General features: G+C 38.2%; 2 protein-coding genes across 2 annotated transcripts; one reads left to right on the top strand and one right to left on the bottom strand.

The window, feature by feature from the left end:
* The first annotated feature begins 771 nt into the window (after positions 1–771).
* Positions 772–6,259, top strand: LOC146474811 (QRFP-like peptide receptor). Its single transcript, XM_085116266.1, has 2 exons — positions 772–1,611; positions 3,128–6,259. Exons 1-2 carry the CDS (start codon positions 897–899, stop codon positions 3,439–3,441), a joined length of 1,029 nt encoding a protein of 342 aa, XP_084972392.1. The 5' UTR covers positions 772–896; the 3' UTR covers positions 3,442–6,259.
* Positions 6,260–7,231: 972 nt separating this feature from the next.
* LOC146474810 (gamma-aminobutyric acid receptor subunit rho-2-like) lies at positions 7,232–18,861 on the bottom strand. The gene is made up of 9 exons (XM_085116265.1): positions 18,765–18,861; positions 17,233–17,303; positions 15,970–16,091; positions 15,632–15,699; positions 14,377–14,597; positions 13,545–13,627; positions 11,844–11,981; positions 8,383–8,768; positions 7,232–7,971 (listed from the first exon to the last, which is right to left on the bottom strand). The coding sequence occupies exons 2-9, from the start codon at positions 17,301–17,303 to the stop codon at positions 7,588–7,590; spliced, it is 1,473 nt and encodes a 490-aa protein (XP_084972391.1). The 5' UTR covers positions 18,765–18,861; the 3' UTR covers positions 7,232–7,587.
* Positions 18,862–22,734: the final 3,873 nt, after the last annotated feature.

The raw sequence follows: 22,734 nt of genomic DNA, 5'->3' as shown, positions 1-22,734 counted from the left end.
TTACGTCGTATTTTCCCCTCCAAAGTTTACAAGAGGAATTTGTTTTTTTTTCGCGTCGCGAAAGTTTGAGGTGACCCTTCGCTAAAGAAAGCACTTGTTTTTCTTTACAATGGAGTCCGAACTTTTCAGGCGATTAATGTATTTCCGAACAGATATTCCGAAACGAAGCTTTCGGTTTCCTTAAGTATTGTCGCTTTCACACTTTTTGTCAAACTATCTCAATAGGATAGAATTTTTCATTTCCGCTGAAAAGGATATTATGCTAAATGCATGTCATTCTTTTTGATAGTTATCTCTTAAGATTCAATTCGCAACAAATCTAACTGAAGAAAGAAAAATTTAGGGTATCAGGTTGATTTAAAAGCAACTGTCACAAAGCAAGTATAATCTGGTTTAATTAAAACCCTTTTGCAATGGCTTTAAGCTTTTAAAATTTAAGCAATTCGGGTTTCTCAGGGCAGGCAAGGGTATGCAAAATTTTTCACTTGTTTAGTAAATCTTGATAAAATTGCGTGCTTGCCCACTCGATTATTAAAATAATAATGCAAAGCAATTCAAAACCTTTTTGGATGCCAGCAAAAGAAAATCGAGATAACCACTTCTGACAGGTTTGGTTAAAAGGAAAAATAAGTCGGAAGATTGTTTGATGCGAAAGGGAAACAGCGTCTCTGTCGTGTCGACAAAACGGGAAGCGCGTGACGCAAAAGACGAAATAAAAAAGCCTCCGAAAACAAACAGATTGTTAATCTTAATCTCTGCTTTGACGGTTACGTTCGCAGACTACTAAAAGTTGAAGAATCTTCTCCCAAATCTTAAGTCTTAAATCTTACTTCAGAAAAAAAAAAAAAAAAAAAAACATGTAAGAAGCTGCTGGTATTGAAGCTCCGGCTAACCACATGGATTCGTCGTTGTCAAACTCCAGCAACATCACTTACAGCACAGCCAATTCAACGCAACTCGTTCCAACACGTACTCCAAGTGAACCAGAAATATCCCCGAATTCCTTCTTGAAATGGTTCTACCTAGTTTTTTACGGCATCATCTGTGTGATCGGAATCTGTGGCAATCTAATGGTTATCCTCGCCAGTAGAAAGCCAGGAATGATTACCGTGAGCAATATCTTTTTAGCAAACCTAGCTGTGGCAGACTTTACTGTTTCTCTTGTGAACATTCCCACTGTAGCTGCCTACAGTTTCATGGTGTATTGGCCGTTCGGCGCCTTTCTCTGTAAGCTTATCCCATTCCTTCAAGGGCTGACGCTGGCTGCTTCGGTTGGAACTCTCGTCGCCATCGCTGGAGAACGTTACTATCACGTTGTTCTCTACACTAAACGTCATCTCACCGTCCGTGAAGCGTACAAATCCGTTGCAGTCATTTGGGTGGTATCCGTTTTCATCCCTCTTCCACTGGCGGTGTTCAGCAAAATCGCAAAGTGGAAATTAGGAGACAAGGAAGTCCCTATCTGCATCGAGGAATGGCCCAATGTGAAATCCAAACAAGCTTTCACCACGCTGCTGTTTTTCCTTTTGTATTTTATCCCGCTGTCGCTTATTTGTGTTCTGTACTTGAAGATTACACTTTTCTTGAGGAGCTTGCCAATTATAGGAATGGGTATAAAGTCTTGTTTGTTTTGTTTTGTTCTATACTGAAATATCAGGTTTAAGCAGTCACAACACAGTCCTGCTACTTTACAATACTACATACATATTACAGTGGCGTTATACAGTACTTGAGACTTCCAAATTTACGGAATAACAGCAGCCAAGAAATAATCCTCAAATAACAACACATAGTTTTAAGTTTGAAATACACAAACAAGTCAATCATGTCAATCTATCACTTTGATTTTAATTTCATTCATTCATATCCATGTTGTTATTCAGTTGTATTTTTATTATATCGACTAGCGGTTCTATTTGTATTCGAAACTGGATGGATGTAGCCAGGTCATCCGAAACATGTATTTCAAACTCAAAACAGTGTGTTGTTATTTGAAGATTACTTGAAACTACATTGATGTCTATGATTTATAAATTATAAGTTAGATCGTATTATTACAATTTACATACAGTTATTACAATAATATATTATAATAATTGTACGAAAAAGAGCACGGGCCTAATAAGAGCGAATTTGGAAGGAGTCCTTTTCTCATATTTCTAGTATGTTAAGTTTTCTACTTTGTACTTGGATGAAAGTTTGCTATTAAAAACCGGGAGGGGGAGGGCTTCACTGTTCATCTGTAAGTATGTCATAACAATTGTCGTATAGTTAAATTTCAAACATCTTTTTTCATATGGACCCGCTAAGATGCCGGGAAAGCTTTTTTTCGACATTTGGGGTATTTTGAGAATTGTTCGTTGCAGTGTATACCCTAAAAAGGACTTTACAAATTGGCGGTCAACGAACGCGTCGTCAGTGGAGTCATGGTCACCACAATACAAGCATTCGTCGTCAGTTTTAATACCATATCTATATAGCTCCTTTTTGGTAACTATCTTCTACGAATTAATTTGAATTGAAATTTCCTTAATTTGGTTTCCTTACAAGCGCTTTTTAAGGAAATGAAGATTTTTTTCCAGGGGTTAGCACCCACAGACGGAGTGTTGTTCAGTCAAACACTTTCAGTTTAAAGCCTAGTTTTCATATGTTGAAAAAATTTCACTGTTTCCTGACCGTCCCAGATTTTGCCGAGATATCGGAAAATCGCATAATTGAGGTATTCATCGGTGGCAGACGTCATTTTTTTTTGTCGGGGGGAAGTGGGGAACTGGAGCGAAGCAATTTGGGGGATTGACAACCAGCTAAAACTGTCGCCCGACGTCTCCGGCAGTACAAATTTGAGTTTTCATATCAGTGTTGGGAATGATCAACGACCATCGCAGAAATCTGGGACACCTCGCGAAAACAGACACACTCCTGATTTTCCTGATTTGTCTGTGACCATCCCAGACGATCGGGGATGTCTACGATTTCCAGATTTCATTATGCGGGAAAGTCTGGGAGGGCCAGGAAACAGTAAAATCCCCGATCTTCTGCGATTTTCCTGACATATGAAAACTAGGCTTTAGTTTTCAATTGACAGTGACTCTAGTGTCCGTAAATGACATTTGTTTTTCTGTTTTAGTAAACAACCGAGCTCAGGGGAAAGCCGTCCGCACGATGGTCACAGTGACGTTGCTGTTTGCATTCTGCTGGTTACCATATCACATTGTCTTCATGTACCTCGACATGAGCCTGGCCGAGCTTTCCTCTTCTCTGACATCTTTCACCCTCTTTGTTCAGTGGCTGATGTTTGCAAACAGCGCCTGCAATCCGTTTGTGTACGCGGCTCTAAATGACAACTACAAGCGCGTGTTTGCTGCGATGGTTTTCAGACGCCCATCACGCGTGCCAAGAAATATGTTGATTCGCGTTCAAACTGCGCCCCGTGTGGTATGACGTAGAAATGTGGTCTTCCACCTTCCCCAGAACAACTGACGTGTAAATAGTAGTGTCTACACGGAAACGAAGTTTGAGCAACATAGAAGCGTTATTTATTATAAAAACGAAGTAGAGAATAATTGTAACCTGAAATCATATTGATACTTCGACCATATACAGAAACTAACGGTGCGATAGTACAGGTAATTGTATATAGTTTAATCCCTGTTTGGCGGGTAATAATGCAAGTGAAACCAGTTATAAGAACACTAAAATGAGCTAATAGCGTAAATGTTACTACAGGAGAGTTTTCTTTCCAGTAAACACACGAAGATTCCATTTTCGGAAGAATCTGCTTGTTAAAAGATGGTTGCCATTGTTGCATCAAATTCAACGAACACTAAGGGCCATTTATTTAAACAGAGTCTAACTTGGGCCGCGGCTTGAGACAATCACTGGACCTTCAAATCTGTTTATAAGTGTTTTATTTTAAGTAGAAAAATAGTTTTCCAGTCTGGGATGCAAGCCTTCTTGCTACCGTCAGCAGTAGACAATGTTTAGAAATGACTGTTGGCAAAATTGAAAATGGCTTAGAACGCGGTTTTGTTAAGCACCGTCTCCATTTGTCAGGACTGGCCGGCCAGACCGGATGGTCTGTAAACCGAAAAAAGGTTTGTCATTGCATTTATTCCGCTAATCACAGGTTTGGTGAAAATTGAAACAGTATTGGAAAATCATGGCGCGACGAAGTATACAAGGGGAACAAGCGAGAACAATAAAGCAAAATAGCTAAAAAGGTTGTCTTCCTGCATTCCCACTCCATTTTATGGCTTTTAAAAGGCAAATTTGTGTAAGCTATCTTGTCTTATAGTTTGCTAATAGTATCGAGGTCGCAACTCCTTCGGCACCCTTAGCTTTTCTGTATGGGCAGGTCCCTTAGCCTTTGTCCAACCAAGGACAGTCAACCTTCAAGGCAACAGCATCATTTAACCCAGTACCAGCCTGCCTTACTAAGTTAGGTTGAAAATGCATCATTTTGAAGAGATGTTGCAGCAAAATCTTGAAAAATAATCACTCCGAAAATGGTATGTGTTATTTTGAAGAAATTCAAAAGACTGGGATAAAACGTGTTCTTCACATCTGTGCATTCCGTCTAGGAACTGATCGGTTTGACCGGCGAGTTCTTACAAATCGAAAGCACCCTACTAAGTGTTCTCAGATGAACTTCTGAGCCGGGTTGTTCGAAAGCCGATTAACGCTAATCTACGATTAAAAGTTAATCGAAGTTTTCATCTCGCTCATTAAAAGTGGTCTTAAAGCCTAATGTCAAGCTAAAGGTAAAGAAAAGTCTGAGTCAAAACTGAGGGTCAACAATCTTTTGGAAGCATCTTTACCGATTTGTAATTAAACTTGAAGCATTAGCGTAATCGGGCTTTGAACAACTGGGCCCTTAAGAAGCAATGCAATTTGATGGCGTTTGCTCAAAATTGAGAGAATTTCAGGCACATAGACTCAGCGTCTAATATGACAACTCAGTAATACACTAAAGAATCGAATTTTCGAAGCTAAGCTTTATTCCAGCTGGCAATTTTCTTAAAAAAGTCCTCTGAAACACTGTTTATTTAAGCTTCGGTAATTTTAGTCTTGGCAGTAATTCACACTCACTGCCGATTTGCTGTTCAAACCTCAACAAAGATCCTCAACTTTCAGCTCCAGAGGTTCGCTTTAGTTTGAATTGTCTTGCCCCAAGTATTAAAATTATTCTCTCATTCAAAAATTATAGTCTTGAGTCAAGGCGACTTCTTGCCTAATCACGAACGCAACACTAAAAGCTAGTTACCGAAAAACTGAACTTTGCACAGAATACAACTCACTAAGAAAATAAATCCTTCTTGAAATAGATATGTATAATAAAAATAAATGAGTCTATATTCATCAGTTAAAAGAAGATATCAGATGTAAAAAAAGGAATGAATATGCGGACAAGAAGAAAAAATACAAGAACGTAGTATATTAAAAGTGTAATACAGAATAGATAGAATATATCGATTGCAGTTAGGCCATTCAAATAAAATGTTTGGTTTCCGAATGCCCTCTCTTTCCTGAAAATGGACTACAGACTGGGAAAAAAAGACTTAAAGTGCCACTACGATCAAACTTTTGCATCCCTTTTTTTCTTCATCTTTGGAAAGTAGAAGTGATAGAAGTTCTTGCAAGGAACGCACGTTTTGATGCGCGTATGACGTCACACAGAGTTCTCATACAAGCAACCGCATTTTAGAATCACCACGGGCGTCACTTTGCCGTCGGAGTAATGACGGACGGGTTTTCGACGGTTTTCGGCCACTTATTCTAAGCTTGTATAAAGCTAACTAATAGCTATATTTGCAATTACGAACTCATTAAATGAACTGGAACACGAAAAGGGCGAAAATAGAAGTCAAAATTTTCGTCGTAGTGGCACTACAGGAACTGAAAGACAACCTTTCCCAAAAAACTCGGCAGCACCTTCATAAATAAATAAATAAATAAATAAATAAATAAATAAATTCTAAAGAACTGTTCTGGTTGGATGGCCTTAATCGCTTCAGAAATTCCGATTTAGTTCTAAACAATCGTAATTTTCTTTCGGCAAAATATCAGCTGAAAATTTCGTAACACTGGAAAATTGGAGACACAACATAAAATAATTATATACAAATAATTAAATACAAATAATTAAAACAACAAATACAAAATAATTAAATACAAATACAAATGTAGTAGAATAACTTCACAAAGTTGGTGAACGTAGTTCAAAGAATCGAATTTTAATAAATAATGGTCATACAATCGAGTGGAGCCGTTCAAATTCTGTGTGGAGGCATAAACGTCAAAAGACCACATTAGTTATTTCTATATCCCAATTCTTTTCAAAAACATCCTAGACTTTACTTAGATATGAAAACAACATTTGGTTTTGGAAATATATCCAAGTGCAACGGTAACTGTCCTAATAATATATATGAAAAACTACTTCATTCTGTTTGGCTAAAAAGGAGTGCAGTTTTCGTGCAACACGAGTGCTATTACAAATGGGTTCTGATTGGCTGGGAAACAAAACAAGCCAACGACAGCTAATCAGAAAAGAGTTGTTTCTATAGCAACATATTGGCGGTAATTTTGAGATATGAAACGCAGAAAAAATGGCCGGGGTTTTCAGCAAACAACGATTTGGTTTTGCAAGCGGAACAACAATAGAACAGCTAAAAATCATCCCAAAGACCCGAACACAGTTAAGACTACCTCTTTCTGGCTTACTGTGTGGAAAACGTGGCGTGAAGAGAAAAATATCGTTAACAGAATCGAGGAAAACGAGCCAGAAAAACTGAACAAACTACACGAAACATTCTACTCTGAAGTGAAAAACGAAAAATGGTGACGACTGCGAGACAGATAATGTCTGCACTATGCGGCTACTAGCCTATAAGAAGTGAGAACAAGTTCACGAATTACAGTGCAAGAAAAACAACAGCCAGCAAACTGAAGAAAGCTGACTCTCAGATATCGTCAAAGTCACAGGTCACAGAAGTGTACAGTACCTCGACGACTACGATGAAGCCGACGAGGACGTGCATCGACGACTCTCTGTTGGAATATCCAAACGAAATTATGAGAACCCCTGTGCCGATAAGAAGCGAATAGCAGTTTCCTACATCACAATAGATGCACTCTACTCCCTTATTAACACGTGATAATTGACATCAGTTCATGCTTATTCTGTATGAATTTTTATTTCAAATAAAGTTTCATTACTTTGTGTCGATATCCATTTGGTGCCCTGTATTGGGAAGGAGCTGTCTAAAGGTGATTAGGAATTTGCGAACAGCACCAGATATGGCGGCGAAGTATATTTACACAATAACAGGGTACAACCTCATTGCATGATATAGAGAAAAATTCAAAAATAACAAGAAGTTCTCGTGGAAAAAGTTTTTTTCGTAGTCGACTTGGGTTTGTTACGAATACACATAACAAGAATTTTTAACAGCAGTAGTCTGTGCTTTTTTGTCATAGAGTTGTTTCACACCAAAAGGCAATGTAAATCCTTTCATCCCAGATTGTTTTCTAAGGCTTTTTTTATATTAATAGATGAATTTATAAATACAAAGATTAAAAACAACGTCAATTGAATTCTCCGTCAGGAAAATCCTCTGCTTGCGACTGGCCCCCCAAAATAAACGTCATAAAATATATTGCTAAGAACAGCGAATAGCTAAAAGGAAACAGAAATCTGGAGTATCTGTCAATCTGATTCCCTTCCACAGTGTAACCGAGTGTCGTCTTTATTTTCTCCAGGAGTGATTTTTTATCGCTGCTCCGTCTTCTCCTTAAAACCGGCCTTGAGTGATTGCAAGTTCTAACGGTATTTTTTAGTCCACTGTGCTTGTAGAGCTTGCCATTTTTATTTCCCTTGGAAATGTTGAAAGCGTTGTTTAATGTGTCTGTGAAAACGTACGATTTGCCACCCATGGAAATTCGTATTTCCATTTTGTGATGTTCGTCTTCCTAAAATGTGAAACAACCAAAAAAAGAAAAGGTTTGCGAGGGTACTGTGAATCATTGTCAGGAAAATATATTGTGAAATTGTCTACTGCCCTTTGCTTTAGATATTAATTGTCTATTAATATTTTCTTATGCTCATTCCTTAAAATCTCCTATTATTTAGGATTCTGTGGCTAAAAATAATACAGTACGGTTGTAGTTGTTTTGTCATAAGGGATATTTGTGGATTCTTAAATTTGATTTGAAAAGTGATCATTTTAGATGATAGTTAATCATTTGGGTTTTGGCCAAGAAGAAGAATAAGGTCAAGAAAATGGATTGGCGAAGAGGCTTTGTTGTCAATGTTGTTGGTATTTGTCATGATTGTAATGACAAACACGAAGGGTGCCAAGAATCGATTATTTTTCTTCTTACCCAGTTTCCTCCTTCAACCAAATCAGGATGCGTCCTTTGTCCAGGAACAAAACTTCCAACGTACTTCATCTTTCTGGAATACCTCAGAACAAAAACGTACTCCACCAGAGTGAGAAAAATGAATCCAAAGGACATCAGTAGGAAGTAGTCAATTGCCTTGACGTAGGACACGCGTGGTAGGTTGGAGTTAACAGATCCTAACATGTAACATATAGTAAGCACTGTAGTTATGCCCAGGCCGACGCGTGCGGGAATCGCGTGTGGATCAATCCAGAAGCTCACCCAAGAGAGAGCCACGATGCACACACAGGGAATGTACATTTGGAAGATATAGTACATTGTACGGCGCTGGAAGTGTACAGTCACAGTTAAACCAGAAAACGAATCTAAAAAAAAAAAAAAAAAAAAAACAGAAGAGAGAGATAATTAAAGTGATATGGAAGTTTAATGCCTTTTATGCATTAGATTAAATGCAATAATTTACGCATGTACATGTATTTTATCAGAGAACTATGTATGATAAATTAGCAATTAATAAAAAAACCAAACCGTACTCGTTTGTCATGTAAATGCCAACTACAATCAAGAACAAAAGGGTTGGAACAAATTCGCATTGACAATGTTCCCTACACGCGCGACAGAAACACGGTACGCGTGAAGGAAAAATCTCCGCTTCCCAACTGAAAATTGCAAAAACAACAACAACAACAAAACAAAGCAAAACAAAACAAAACCAAACAAAGGAAAGCCAAACAAACAAAAAACAAAAGGAAACAAAGAACAAGAGGTATTGCTGAATATGTAACGAGAGTTACAGTTTTAGAGCAGTTTTCAATTGTGTCGAAATTAATTCGCGTTTGCTTTGGTTTCGCTTTACTAATGTTTGTGATTGGTTAGCAAAACACGCGCCACTTTCTTAACCATGAGAAGCAAAACCAAAACCAATCGTGACCTTGTCGCACGCGTTTTCCCGCGCTTGGCGCCGGCTACGTTTATTTGCATCGAATTCTGATTGGTTCATTGCGTGGTTTACCCCTGTTGTTGTTGGTCAGAGTAATTCCTCTGGGTTTGGTTTCACGACACTCAATTGAAAACCGCTGTAACCTGGTAGTTTTATCGTATCAAGAAAAGCGGATCAACTTTGACAACAATAGGCTTTGTTATACGAACTAAAATTGACCTTATATGGCCTTTAGGAACAATGACGGGAACAATGGCGGCAACAGCTTCTAAAGAATCGCGCGATTTTTCAAAAATTTCCGATTACCATACGAGCGGGAAATTTGAACGATCGGAAGACAAATTCTCCCCGGGGGAGGTGGTACCGGTATAATTATCTCGATGCAAATAGTTACTGTGGGATGGCTGGTAGGGCGAGGGTTGTGCTCAAAAGTAAAAGCTGCCGTGTAGGTTACAAGTATGACATTGCCAGTGTTTGCTGGCAAAAGAACTATTCAACCGCTTTATCTAGAGGCGCACTACGCGTGGCAAGTGCACTGGAGGTGAAAGCATGCATTTGGCCAGCGATTAATGCTTGGAAGCGCTGCGAACCTGGCGCCTCTTTCCCCAGTGCGAACATTTAGTCCGGCGAAAAAGCATTCGGGAGCGGACAATATCCCACGAAAATTGGAGGCGCTATGTTATTGGGGGCGCTTATATTTTAGCTTTACGCTCAGCGGGTATTTCAATCATCACTCCGCCGCTCTGGCTCATTCAAATGTCGCGTTACATAAATCAGATTTAGTACCGCGTTTAGTGTGCAGAAGAAAAAAATTTAGTGACTTTGTAATAGCTACTGTTAAATCCAATTGTGAAATCATTTGCTGAATGCCCATTTTAGTTTTACTCGAGCGTTGCGCGCGTTCTGCGAAAACTAGAGTAAAACTTTTAACAATAGAAGTATGAAAAACTTTGGAAAGAGAATTATTCACTTGCAAGACCTATTATTCTATTTATGGGAAAAAAATCACACCTTCGTTGAGTGCTGCGCGTTTGATTGATTTGATATCTACAAAACTGCGTGGGCTCTACGAAAACTAAAAATAATGTTCTGAACAGTATTTCTTTTCCAATGACTGTAAGAATTCGGTTTAAAACTTTGAGAGCCGTTACAGACCGATTTACTCACGAGCAGGACCTTTAGTATTCGGCATATTCTATTCATGGAAAAAAAAGTCACACCTTCGTTGCGTGCCGCTCGCTCGATTGATATCTACAAAGTTGTGTAGGCTTTGCGAAATCTAAAAAAAAATGTTCTGAACAGTCTTTTTTTCCAGTGACTGTTAATCAAACTGAAATAATACAAGCGCTCCTTGCACATAATAATATGCTTTGAAATACAATTGCTTATTGGCTAAGCATGCGGTATTCTATTGTGAAAGTTTATTTATGTTTACTACCGTGTCAGACATGCAACTTGCGTAAATGTGTGCGCACTGTGAAAACTTGAAAAAAAAATTAAACGCCATTTCTTTTAAAATGACTGTTAGGATTCGGTTTAAGACTTTAAAAGCTATTGGATACCTATTTACCAGCGAGCAAGACCTGTTATTCGACTTACTCTACAATTAATGACAAAAAAAGTCACACCTTAGTTGCGTGCCGCGCGCTTGATTGAAAGAAGAAAAATCACACTTCCTTTATGAAACGCCGCGCGCTCGACTGAAAACAAACTGAAAAGTCATAATCAGCACGCTCGGCGAAAACTAGAAAAAAAAATTTTTTTGAACAGAATATCTTTACGTAGACTGTTAGAACTATGACAGTTTTTCGGAGAGAGATTAACACGCGCAAGACCTGTAATTTTTTTCGTAGCGACCGCAAGCTCATCATACTGTAAGCGCTTCGCTGAAAACAAGGAAAAATTCTTGATCAGAATGTTCAAAGCTAGCATAAGGCTTGTTTTAAGAAGGAGAAATGTCCAAATTCCAATTCGATGATTTATACACAGACCCTAAGCACAGCTGAGCGCCTCAAAGTCATACACCGGGCATTGTTCCCCTGATCGCTACTTAGCTTTCGATTACGCCGCAATAAAATATAAATGTTTTAGTGCTTCGAGTTATACCGGGCATTTTATTAAGAGAGAGGTGGTCGAATCTGAATGAGACTCATGCGGACTTTTTTGTTGTTGTTGTTGTTCAACTCTCGACTTTCTAATCAGTCTGATGCGCGTATGCGCGCACCGGTGGTCAATCCTCCTTGGGGTACACCAGTGACAATTGACCTGTCGAGTGCAAATTTACTCTGCCCACTACCCCAATACAGCTAAATTGTCACGCCGACAATTTCCCGAACAGTCATGAGCTTTTCCGCTTAGCTTCGACCAAAGTCCCTCAGCGCTACCAAGGACAAAAAGACTATTGTCTAACGGCACAATGACCAAAGTTGAGCCGGAACAATAGACCATTTCTTGATACGTAATTGAAAGTTTTGTTTTCTATCTCGCCTTCAGCTGTTACCTGAATGGTACAGTGGGTGCTTGAGTTGCCTCGTTGCGTTTATGACTGTAAATTGTGCCATTTCCTTGTCATATATGTAAATTTCTTGTCCAACTTCCTTCGTCCAGGTGTATTGCAGATCGTCCTTGTCATAAGAGACTGAAAAGGTATTAGATCGGCAATCCACAAGATAAAATGATAATATTAAAGGACCCTAGTCAGCCTCCGCCATTTTTGATGCCATCGAAATTATTGATATTGCATGGTGAGGCGAAATCTTATTACTTTACTGTAATTGTATTCCTGAAAATAATTGTTTCATTATCTTAAGTAGTTTCACAGTGATTTCGTTCATTTCGACATGCTCCGAATAAATTATAATAGCCAAACTCTCGCACATAAACAAAAACAAAAGTGTGGCTGAATAAGGCCCTTTTAAAGTGGTTAGTTAGATGCCATTTCTAATTACTCCAATGTACAATTAACATTTTATTTATACCACAAGTTTCCTTATTAGATAACAGAGGCCCTTTATAGCAATCAGTTGGAAATTTCACTCGTACAAAGTACGTGATTTAGCGTGTCCTGACGAAAGATGAAATTACGTACAAAAATTAACAAAAGCATCGCCTCAACAGGGGGCTCCATAACTTCAGAAACTTTCCAAATGAAATTACGCGGACTAGTTGAACTTCCGGAAGCTTTGTGTTTTCCATGTAAGTGGAGAGCACCTCAGCTCCTGAACTTCGACAAATGTTTAGAACTAATTATCAATAGAAAAGAAGCCATTTTCTATTATCAAGATCAGTAGTCTAACCCAAGTCTTTCCCTAACGCCCCTAAAATTGACCCCAACCCCAACCCTAACCTTAACCCTAATATTTCGTCAATACTTATCATGACCCAAGAGACCACCCTATCTAAAGGCCTAATTCAGTTAATATGACTATCTCCTCGTAGCCGAGATAGAAGCTCAGTAACTCTCTTATTTAAAAGTCCCATCAACCTGACCACTGTGACCAACGACCGATATCCGAGACCCAAAATTAATTTTCGTTTAGAAATGTACCTCGTCAATAAGCAAGCACAATTTGAAAAAGGAAAAATATTTTTAATCTGCACTAGGCAGTGACTAGTTTTAAAGTTTGTTTCGTCTTCGAAATCATGCTGCCTTCTATGCTTCCTTCTCATTGCGCTTTCTTCCTTTTAGTAGGCCATAATTGACATTACCCTGTCAATCAAAGAATCTTTACAGTAGACCTGCACCTTTCAAAAGCTCTATTTTCACTGGACTCTGATAACCTGCAGCTGCATTGTTTTTTTAGGGTTGGGATCATTGTTCCATTGGTCGTTCTTTTGTTCTCTCGGCCGAAACATGTAAGACTGCAAACGGTGCAGGGGCCCGTTTCTCGAAAGTCCCGGTAACTTACCGGGCCCGATCAGTGTCTTTGGTGATTAATGTTTCTTAAAAGAAGTCAATTTTTGTTAGCTTTAAATACTAAATTTTAAAATATTTTAATTGTTTGAAAACATTGGCCAAGTACCATGTCTGTAATCACTGTTTAATCGGCGAAAAAACATTTAAAAATTTACTTATCGGGCCCGATATAAGTTACCGGGACTTTCGAAAAACGGGCTCCAGGTCGCCCCCATTCAGTAAACCAATAAGTAGACCAACATTTAAACAACATTATCATACGGAGCGGTATAACTATATACTCACAACTTTCCAAAGCTAAGTGACAAATCTGATCATCCATTGGATACTTCCGTAAATTCATTTTGCAGGAGGCAGTGGATTTCATCCTAAAGAAACGCTATAGCCGTTAGCAGTTGTAGGATAGTTATCATTAGGTTGCGATTCGTTACAAATAAAAGTTTTTTTTATTGTCAATTCAATTCAATGACCTTTCTTTTGCCTATTTAAAACAGGATAATGTAATAACTAAACAACAATCTTTATTGCAGGGTAAATTTAAATTAAAGAAAAGCTGAACATAAAAATCTGGCAAGAAGTTTGGACTATCTAAGTGGCTGTAAGGCTGGCCCAAGACTATTAACACGGTTCAGAAATTAATCGAAAAGATATAATTCATTTAATTTATGATAAAAGTAAGATTACAGTTACAATAATAATAATCTTTTATTAGGAACCTTCCGTTCACTAAACGTGGTTTTCAGAAAGGTCCTATAAAGATTAAATATACAAAAGGTTAAAAAATACAATATATAAGACAAAATTACAAAATGATAAAAACAGCAATTCAAACTAGAAGCTGAAACTACAAAGATATCATCGATGGGGTTAAAAACTTCAAATTGATAAAAAATAAGAAATATAAAAGCAAAAAAGCTAAAACTACAAAAATTCTAAAATTTAGTTAAATTTGATAATGGTTGATATACAGTTGGTTCGTGTTATTTGTCCAAGTCAAACAGAAAAGAAAAGAAAAGAAAAGAAAGGGAAAGAAAAACAACAATTAACTGCAAGATGTATTAGACTTTAAACAATGCTACTATCTAAATTAAAACAAGCATAAAAAAACTGATTATACCTCGCACTGAGCATCATATGTCCACCATTTAGATTTACCCAGATCTTTTTGTTAGGTAGGATTGTCTCATGAACGTTTGTTTGAACTGAATTGACAAAAAACGTGTCCGGAAGCCAGAAGTTATCGGTGAAGTGACCTCCGAGTGTAAGTGATTGATTAAGACCCAAGTCAAACCTTGGATCCTGCCAAAACAAGCCAAGATATAGATCCATGCTGAACTCCTACGAAGGAAAGTAAATAAGGAAGTGTTTACTATTAAAAACTACTGGAGGACTCTAATTGTATGGAAGAAGAGAAAGAAGGGAATGAGATCATACTAGTTGAGGAGTACGGCAGCTTTTTGAGAACTGAAGGTCACTTTCAATAAAAGTGACAATTTTGATAACAAAAAAGTTCTTTGAACTTCAAAGAAACATCTTTGGATGTCGCCTGGAAGGTGTCACAGACTTTTGGTTTAACGATTACAGTAGAACCCCGGTAACTTGAACTCTGAAGGGAGACGAAAAACTGTTCGAGTTAGCGGGGGTACCAGTTATCGGGGTAGATCGAAAATTCGACTTTTCATGTAAATAAATTATAGTTTGTTGATTATCAGCACTTCAGTATACAACCCAGGAAAAATTAAACTTACTTTCATCAGGAACTGTAAGTCCCATGTAAGCTGAGGCTTTCGGGTCAATTCCAGTGTTTTTTACCAATAACATTACAGGAGGAGCTAATGGGATGACATCAGTGGTGCGTTGCAAGAACCAGATTTCGAGTTATCGGGGTAAATTTCGATCATGGGAAACAAAATTTAGCTCGAGTTAGCGAGCAATTCGAGTTATCCGAGTTCGAGTTATCCGAGTAAAAGTGACTGAAAAGTAGGGCTAAATCCAAGGGAAACGGGACTTCGAGTTACCGGGGTTCTACTGTATATTCTTCAAGAGAACTAAAGAAGAAGACTGAAATACTTCGCTAAAAAAACAAAAAACAACCGCAGCTGCGCATGTCAGACTAGGAACCTTACGAAATTACTGAGGAATGAACAGAAGTTGGAATACTGTGATAGTTGGGACTATAAAAAACGAAAACCCGTTCCGATTACCGTTTTTCTCGTACAAAAAAGCTTAAAGTGTGCCACAAATCAAATTCCCCCTCTGGGAAAGAAACTTACTTTCTATATAGCAAAATTCATTCATTCATTCATTCATTCATTCATTCATTCATTCATTCATTCATTCATTCATTCATTCATTCATCCATTCATGCTCACCATATTTGCTTCTTGAATTTCGCCAAATGACAAGATTAAAATGTCCACTTTAACATCAACAGATCTCACTAGAAAAGACGTAATCAGTACGTTAGCAGTTGACGTTTAAGCTGAACACACACAAACCTAACCAGTTGTGTAAACCTACAGTGCTCTTCGGGTTGTCTCTCTTCGAGTAAGAGTACAACGGGTACCAATGACCTGCTCCGAAAAATTAAAGAATTTCTGACTTGGGTAACACTGAGATTTAACTAGCATCCAACTAGAGAGAAAAATCGTCCTGCGTATTTAAAACTCCAGAGATAAGAATCGGCCTGAAGGTTTAGAAAAAGCCTCACCTCCGTAAAATGGTCTCATGTTCTTGTCGTAATCTATCATGATCGCAATTAGCAGTTTAGACATATTCATGCCTGGCTGTATAAGCGTAGAATTTGGTTTTCCTGTGTGCTTGCTACCCTGTCTGAAAGAAAAAATAAAACAAAGTAAGTTGAAAAAATACACGGAAATTTGTCTGTGCTTTTTGGGATCATCGACGGCTTCCCTCAGTATTGACCGAGTTGGTCTCCTTTTCCTCATCAGAAAAACGTCTCGCGCAAAGCGCGCAAATGTGGTTTTATGTCCGTAATTTTAATTTCCAACCGAGATTTTGGCTAGTTAGGTTAATTCCATGTGAATTACAACAACTTTCAATTTAAAACTTAAAATTCTTTCCTCTTGCTGTAAACTGAAAATAAACGTAAAAAATACCGTGTATCGTTCTTCCTCTGAGAATTTACTTCGTGGTGCCTTCCCCTTGGTGGTATGGAAGTATCACATTTATTAACATTATAATTAGATCATAATTTAAAACAGTCTTGTTACAAAGCAAATATAAGACAAAAAGCAGTGAAAAGTTCTCGGAAGTGTCCTAATTCTTGATAAAGGAGTGTCTTGAGTCTCTCAACCAAAATTTGTAAACACCCGTAAATAAATTTCCTCAAAACGAGTTTTAGCTGCTTAATTACTTTAATGCTTGACTGTTTTGAACAGTAGAAATGAAGGAACATTTCACAACATTCATTTGTAACCTTAACATTGCCGCAAATTACCACCATTACCACCATTGTCACCCACGACTTGTTCCCGGCTGGCCTCCTGGCTCGGTCGGTAAACCAACGGACGATCAAATCCGGACGTCGTGGGTTCGATTCCCGCCGAGGTCGGATATGTTTTTCTTTGTCTCGTGCGATCTCCCATTTCCTTACTAGGGCCAATGCTTGAAGTGGGAAATTCATGGGTTCACTTTAGCGCCTTAGCTTACATTGCAGAGTTAATTCTCTGATCCATTATTTGTTTTTAACAGGGGTCACTTTCGAGAACTTCCACTGTTTTCGGCTAACGTTTGCTTTTCGGTAAGGTCGCCGATGGTTTCAAGACCGTGGTCGTTCTTTAAGTGCTTGCCGATTGCTGAATAACGGTGTTCGTCAATACGTTGGTGTAAATGTCGACATTTACCAACGTATTGACGAACACCGTTATTCGGCAATCGGCAAGCACTTAAAGAACGACCACGGTCTGGAAACCGTTTGCTTTTCACCCGATCAAAGAAGCTACGAACTCACAATATGCCAGAAGCAAAACATTCAGCGAAGAGAAACGTCAGAACGATCCCCTTTGTACCTCTAGATGCCATCTGTAATATGCAAATATTGGGAGGAAAAATAAGCCGTAACTAGATAGATAGATAGATAGATAGATAGATAGATAGATAGATAGATAGATAGTTTATTTAAAATTTCTTCGCAGCCTAAAGGCTGAATTACGTAATAATTTACAATGACAAGTATTAAAATTTAAACCTAATTACAACAATATGATATAAGGATCAAAATAATACGGTATATTTTTTAGTGGGTCTGCAGAACGATATAATTCAGGTGCAAAATCGAAGTAAGAGAGTCAAAAATTTCTGGTGGACTTGTTCCTTGAAGGTCTGGAGTCTCAAGACTATTTATTTTGCCAATGTTCCCCAAGCCAAAATTAAGTTCTTTTGGAAAGCTAAATTTAAGGCGAACCATCGTTTGAGACATTTCCTGTCTTTCCTCACAGAACGCTCTTCTTCGCATAATCATGAGAAACTCAAAGTTCACTGGCGGAGTGCCCCTCCCGTAAGAATCACTCTTTGTCAAGGTAGTGTGACCTCCCTACGCGGGACGATATTTTCTCATATAATAAACACCGTGACCGCCTACACAGACCAACTTGCTGCGCGCATGTCCGTTAAGTCCGGGTTAGCCTCAAAAGCGAGAGTTTCGCCAGAGATTTACATGAAAGAAGATAAATTGTAATAAAAACTGACCACAGTGAGTGAATTATGGAGACAAATCCAAAGAAAAGAGGTGTACTGAGTACGCTTGGTTTTAAATAATTAAGTAGTTTCAAATTTGACTCGGTCAACAGGGGTACTTTCTCTTACATGATTATTGAAATCGCGCGTTAAAAGGTATTCGTTGGCCCTGCAAGGAGGGTGACCCGCATAACCAAGCCAACTTCTCTTAATACTTAAATAAGATCTAAGAACGTTTTCAGGTTTAAATCGCTCAAAACGTTTAATTAAAAGAATGTTAAGTCGGATCAACCTTCGCTTTAAAATTAGTCCTTCACGGAAACAGAGGATGCTTAAGTTTTACCTTTCGATACAAATATCTGATATTTTCTATCATAAGTACCAAAAGGGTCCTTACTAAACAAAAAACAACCACGGTGGATTGAAATAGTTTCCCTCGTATGTTAGAAAATGTATTCTCAACCTCGAAAGAAAATTGATAAAGAGTACTTAAAATCAATTCCAATTTCAATCGGACCTAATCTACTTAGTAATAATGGCTGTCAAAAATTTGTTTCATTTATCAGGTAGCTAAGGGTAGATTGTACTCTGTCATCGATTTTCAAAACATGTTAAAGACAAAGAAATTATTCTATACCCTTATTTTACTATAGTTCATATGCATTTTTTAGATCGATCATTTCATTTGATGAGCAGATATCAATGGAAATAACACTATGAAGTGAAACATCTACAGCAGTAAGCTCATAAAGTTATTTAAATATGTTTTTTCGATATTATGCACTATGATTCATTGCTATGTTTTACCTTTAAAAGACTTGGAAGTCAGCACCGCGTCCTTCATCTCAAAATTTTCTACCTTTACTGCCTTTCGCTTTATGGAGAAATGAATGAATAACATAAACCCTACCGTACTGTTTGAATGATTTGCAAATCAGTTGTCCGTAAGGATAAAGGATTGTTTTATTTCATGGTAACCTCGTGTGGATCAGCGGGGAACCATTTGTCTTCTAACTTCGGGGAAACTATGCCATCAATTTCATTTCAAATAATAACAAATCGTCTCTGAAAAGCAACGACAACTTTTGCGAATCAACTCATTTTTTTACCCAAGAGATAGAAATTCACTTAACCTGATTCACAAGTACCTTTTAGATAAATGATATCTTAACACTCATAAATTTCAAAAGCGAGAACTACAAAACAAAAAACCTCGCAGGTGCATGTTAATTTTTAAACATCTTTTTATTAACATTTTCTGAATTTTAATGTGATAACAGTATCTCTGAAAAAAAGGTAAGTATTTTACCCCGAAGTAATTCTTCAGTTTTCGTCACACACACGGTACAGTCATACGTTCACGAGGAACAATCGTCTTTGAACAATTACTATTTGTGCTTATGATTTGTTTGATTACAGAATTTAGGGGCAACGTTTAAACATTGCAATTGAAGTGAAAACTCCAATACTCGGATTCAAATCAATCTACATCAATAATAATAAAGAATTGTGTGACTCATACATTTATGCATTCAGTCATTGAATTCGTTTATAGCGCCGATGACACCCCTGCTTATAAAACTAATCTTATCGACCGGTGAATTCGCATTTTAATAATGTAAACTTCACATGGGAGCTGTAATCCAATGTGAAAAGTTCCTGTGCGGTATATTCAAATACTTAACAAAAAGCAAAAGAAAGAAAAATCAGCTTTTAAGTTCCTTTAAATTCACCAGCCAAAAATAATTCTATAGCAGAATTTACAACAGACTAGCCACGAATAGAGCGGTAAAACTGTAGAAAAGAACGGTATTTTTCTGAAAGGAAATCTGTCCACTCATCACTATTTTAGTTGTTTGCATCCCTTGTTCAAGGGGGTATGAAATGAAAACAGTAGACCGGTAGGTGAATTAAATGGAAGATTAATTCTGAACCTAAAAATATCAGCCGTTTACATCATAGTCTGGCATCGCAGTTAACATTTGAGTAAATGGCTCAGTGAAGGGTAACCACCTCCCTCCCCACGGGCACTTTTCAAGGGCTATCTTGAAACCCCAGGGTTTTTTAGGCCTTTTGGTGCCGGGGGGGGGATTGTGCCCCCTCCAAGACTTCGCAAGTATGTAAGCTACGATTGTGAGACTTGGAGGATAGATAGTACGTCCAAAGGTGTCTCCTTTGAGGTTCTCATCATGAAAGTGATGACGTCATATGGCGTGGTAATTAGGTCATGATTACCAAATGGCCGTCATCATGCATCCGCCATTTTGGATTTCTGGATTTTTCAGAAAAGCGCCCAAATTGAACGAAAAGTAATCAAGACCAAGAAAAGAACACTAATATGAGCTAAATACATAAACGTCACGGGAAGAAAAATGATTTTTCTTCATTTTAAAAAAGGGATTTTCTACTTTGTGAAAAAACCGCCTGTCAAAAAACTGGTTGCCATGGTAACATCAAAGTCAACCAACAGTGTGTAACCGACCACAGCAAAAGTTTTCCACATCAATTTCTGAAAAAGTCCTGAAGTTTGAGGACGTTTGCACAAATATTAAAAAAGTTATTCAGATTCAAAGTTGCCTTGGGCACAATCGCGACCCCTGGGCCTAGATAGGGTTAAATCTGTCTGGTAGTTTTCGACCTTTCAGTAAGAATTTACAAATTTACATGTACAGATCAACAAAGAGTCGTTTTGACACACATAGCAATCAATCAACAAAGGTTGACATCAAAATAATCAGTTTGAACTAACAAAACTATAGCAAATTGAACTTATTAAACAAGGGCGATAAACAAGACCACTTACGCGTTTTAAAATACGCGCGAAAACCGCACCTGTAAGTCTGGTGATGAAAAGGGTCAACAACAGCCTCAACCCATGCCTATACCCATCTGAACAAGTTATCAAGAATGATATTCACTGATGTCAATTCTGTTTTAAAAAGTCCACGTTTCAAAAATTCTCTATTTTGAAGATTCTCCGTTTTAAACGTTCTCAATTTTCAAGATTTCCCGTTTCCCTATTTTAAAAATAACCCTTTGAAGGAATTTCTCATTTTGAGTTATTACTCGGGTCGTAAGGCGGACCGAGTTAAGGGTTCGGTAGCATTATCAATTTTTCTTTTTCTTTTTGGGGTCGCGATGGGCCGAGAGATAAGACTTCGGGCCTCGAGTTATTGTTCTCGGTCTCGTTTTTTGTACTCGACTGGTACGAGTTACGTTTTCTGTCGTGTTATTTTTTTCATTAAATTCTCAGTCGCGTTCTTTGTTTTCGGGCCGTGAATAGTGTTTACAATATGCGAGCCAGACGTGCAAAGCATGAACAAAACATGTGAGGCATGAACAACCCCAACTTAAACTGCTAACTGTTAGGCTAACTGAGGAGCTATTTAAGCTAACCTAAGTGCTATTTAGGCTAACTGGAGTGCTCTTTAGGCTAACCGGAGTGTTTTTTGGGCTAACCTGAGTGCCTCAAGGTTAGTTTTGTTTGACCGAAAATTTGGCAACTAAATCAGTGTATGACCTCGCGGGCCAAGATAGATAAAGATGTCTCATGTTCACTATAGAAAAACAATCAATGTAGAAACATTTTCTGTCTTCAAATGAAAGGTAAATAACAAATGCTTTCACCCTGAATTTCATTTAAAAATATAAACAGCGAAACATGAAAAAACGTACAAGGATATAAACGTACGCGTGATGCGTAACGTTACTCTAGATACAGGGGCGGGGGGGGGGGGTACCCATCAGATGCTTGGGTAGGGAGGTGCGGCCCGGGCGTTCAAACCCTGACCCTGTTTAAGACACAATTCTCCGATTTCCCTATCCCGTTTAAGCCAGAACTCAAAATTTTCAGGCCCTTTCTAAGACATTTAACCCAAAATCACACCCTGTTTAAGACTAGACTGTTTAAGACTGTTTAAGACTTTCTGGACTTCGTTGACCAATCAGGTTAACAACCAGAGACGTATATATACCACCTACTGACGTTCCACAATTCACTTGACTCTGAAGATGACTTCCGCTCAGGTTGTCGAAACGTCAGTCAAAGTCACCACAAACAGTCCTTCTCAGGACTACACTCACCCGGATGATCATAATTTACGTACTTATGACATGACTCCTGGGTTCAAACCATTTACAATTTTAGAATGAAATAAGAATACACTAGTTTCCTACTGTATTTTAATGCATTGGCAATCACAATCGGTTTAAGCCATTAGTTCATGTAGGAATACCCTATTTAAGACAGAAAGTGATGAAATAGATACCCCGTTCAAGACCCTATCGGGCCGCAAGTCCTCGTTAAGGTCACATAAGGGAGTACCCCCCCAGGTCTAGATCATACCGAAAATTAAGATCCGTCTTTGACCCGGTGTCACATGCATATTAGGACCGTACAAATGGTTTCTGTTTCTAAACGAAAGGTGAAAACATAAGAATTAAAGCCCGGGGATTATAAAAAGCATTCGTATGACAAATGTTGTTTTCCCCTGTACTTCATTCTGACTGCAAGAAATGCAATTCTATCTGGTGGTTACTTATTGCCTCACTATATCTCTGTATCTATCTATTTGGTAGCCTGCGAGCAAGCTCTCTTGGGGGTGGGGGGCGGGAGGGGGAAAGAGGATCCACCCCCAAGAGATCTTGCTCGCATGCTATCTCTTTGGGGGAATTGGCGATGCTGGAGGTTATCACTGTTAAACGATTGTAGGCTTTACGCACCACACAGTCAAATATGGCCCGAGTATAAGCTGGAAACAGCTTCTTGTTTGTCATA

The sequence above is a fragment of the Pavona decussata genome, unplaced genomic scaffold (genome assembly GCF_977016875.1).
Source record: "Pavona decussata unplaced genomic scaffold, jaPavDecu1.1 SCAFFOLD_87, whole genome shotgun sequence".
NCBI lineage: Eukaryota > Metazoa > Cnidaria > Anthozoa > Scleractinia > Agariciidae > Pavona > Pavona decussata.
Note: the sequence above shows the minus strand (reverse complement) of the source record. Positions and strands in the feature narration are given on the sequence as shown.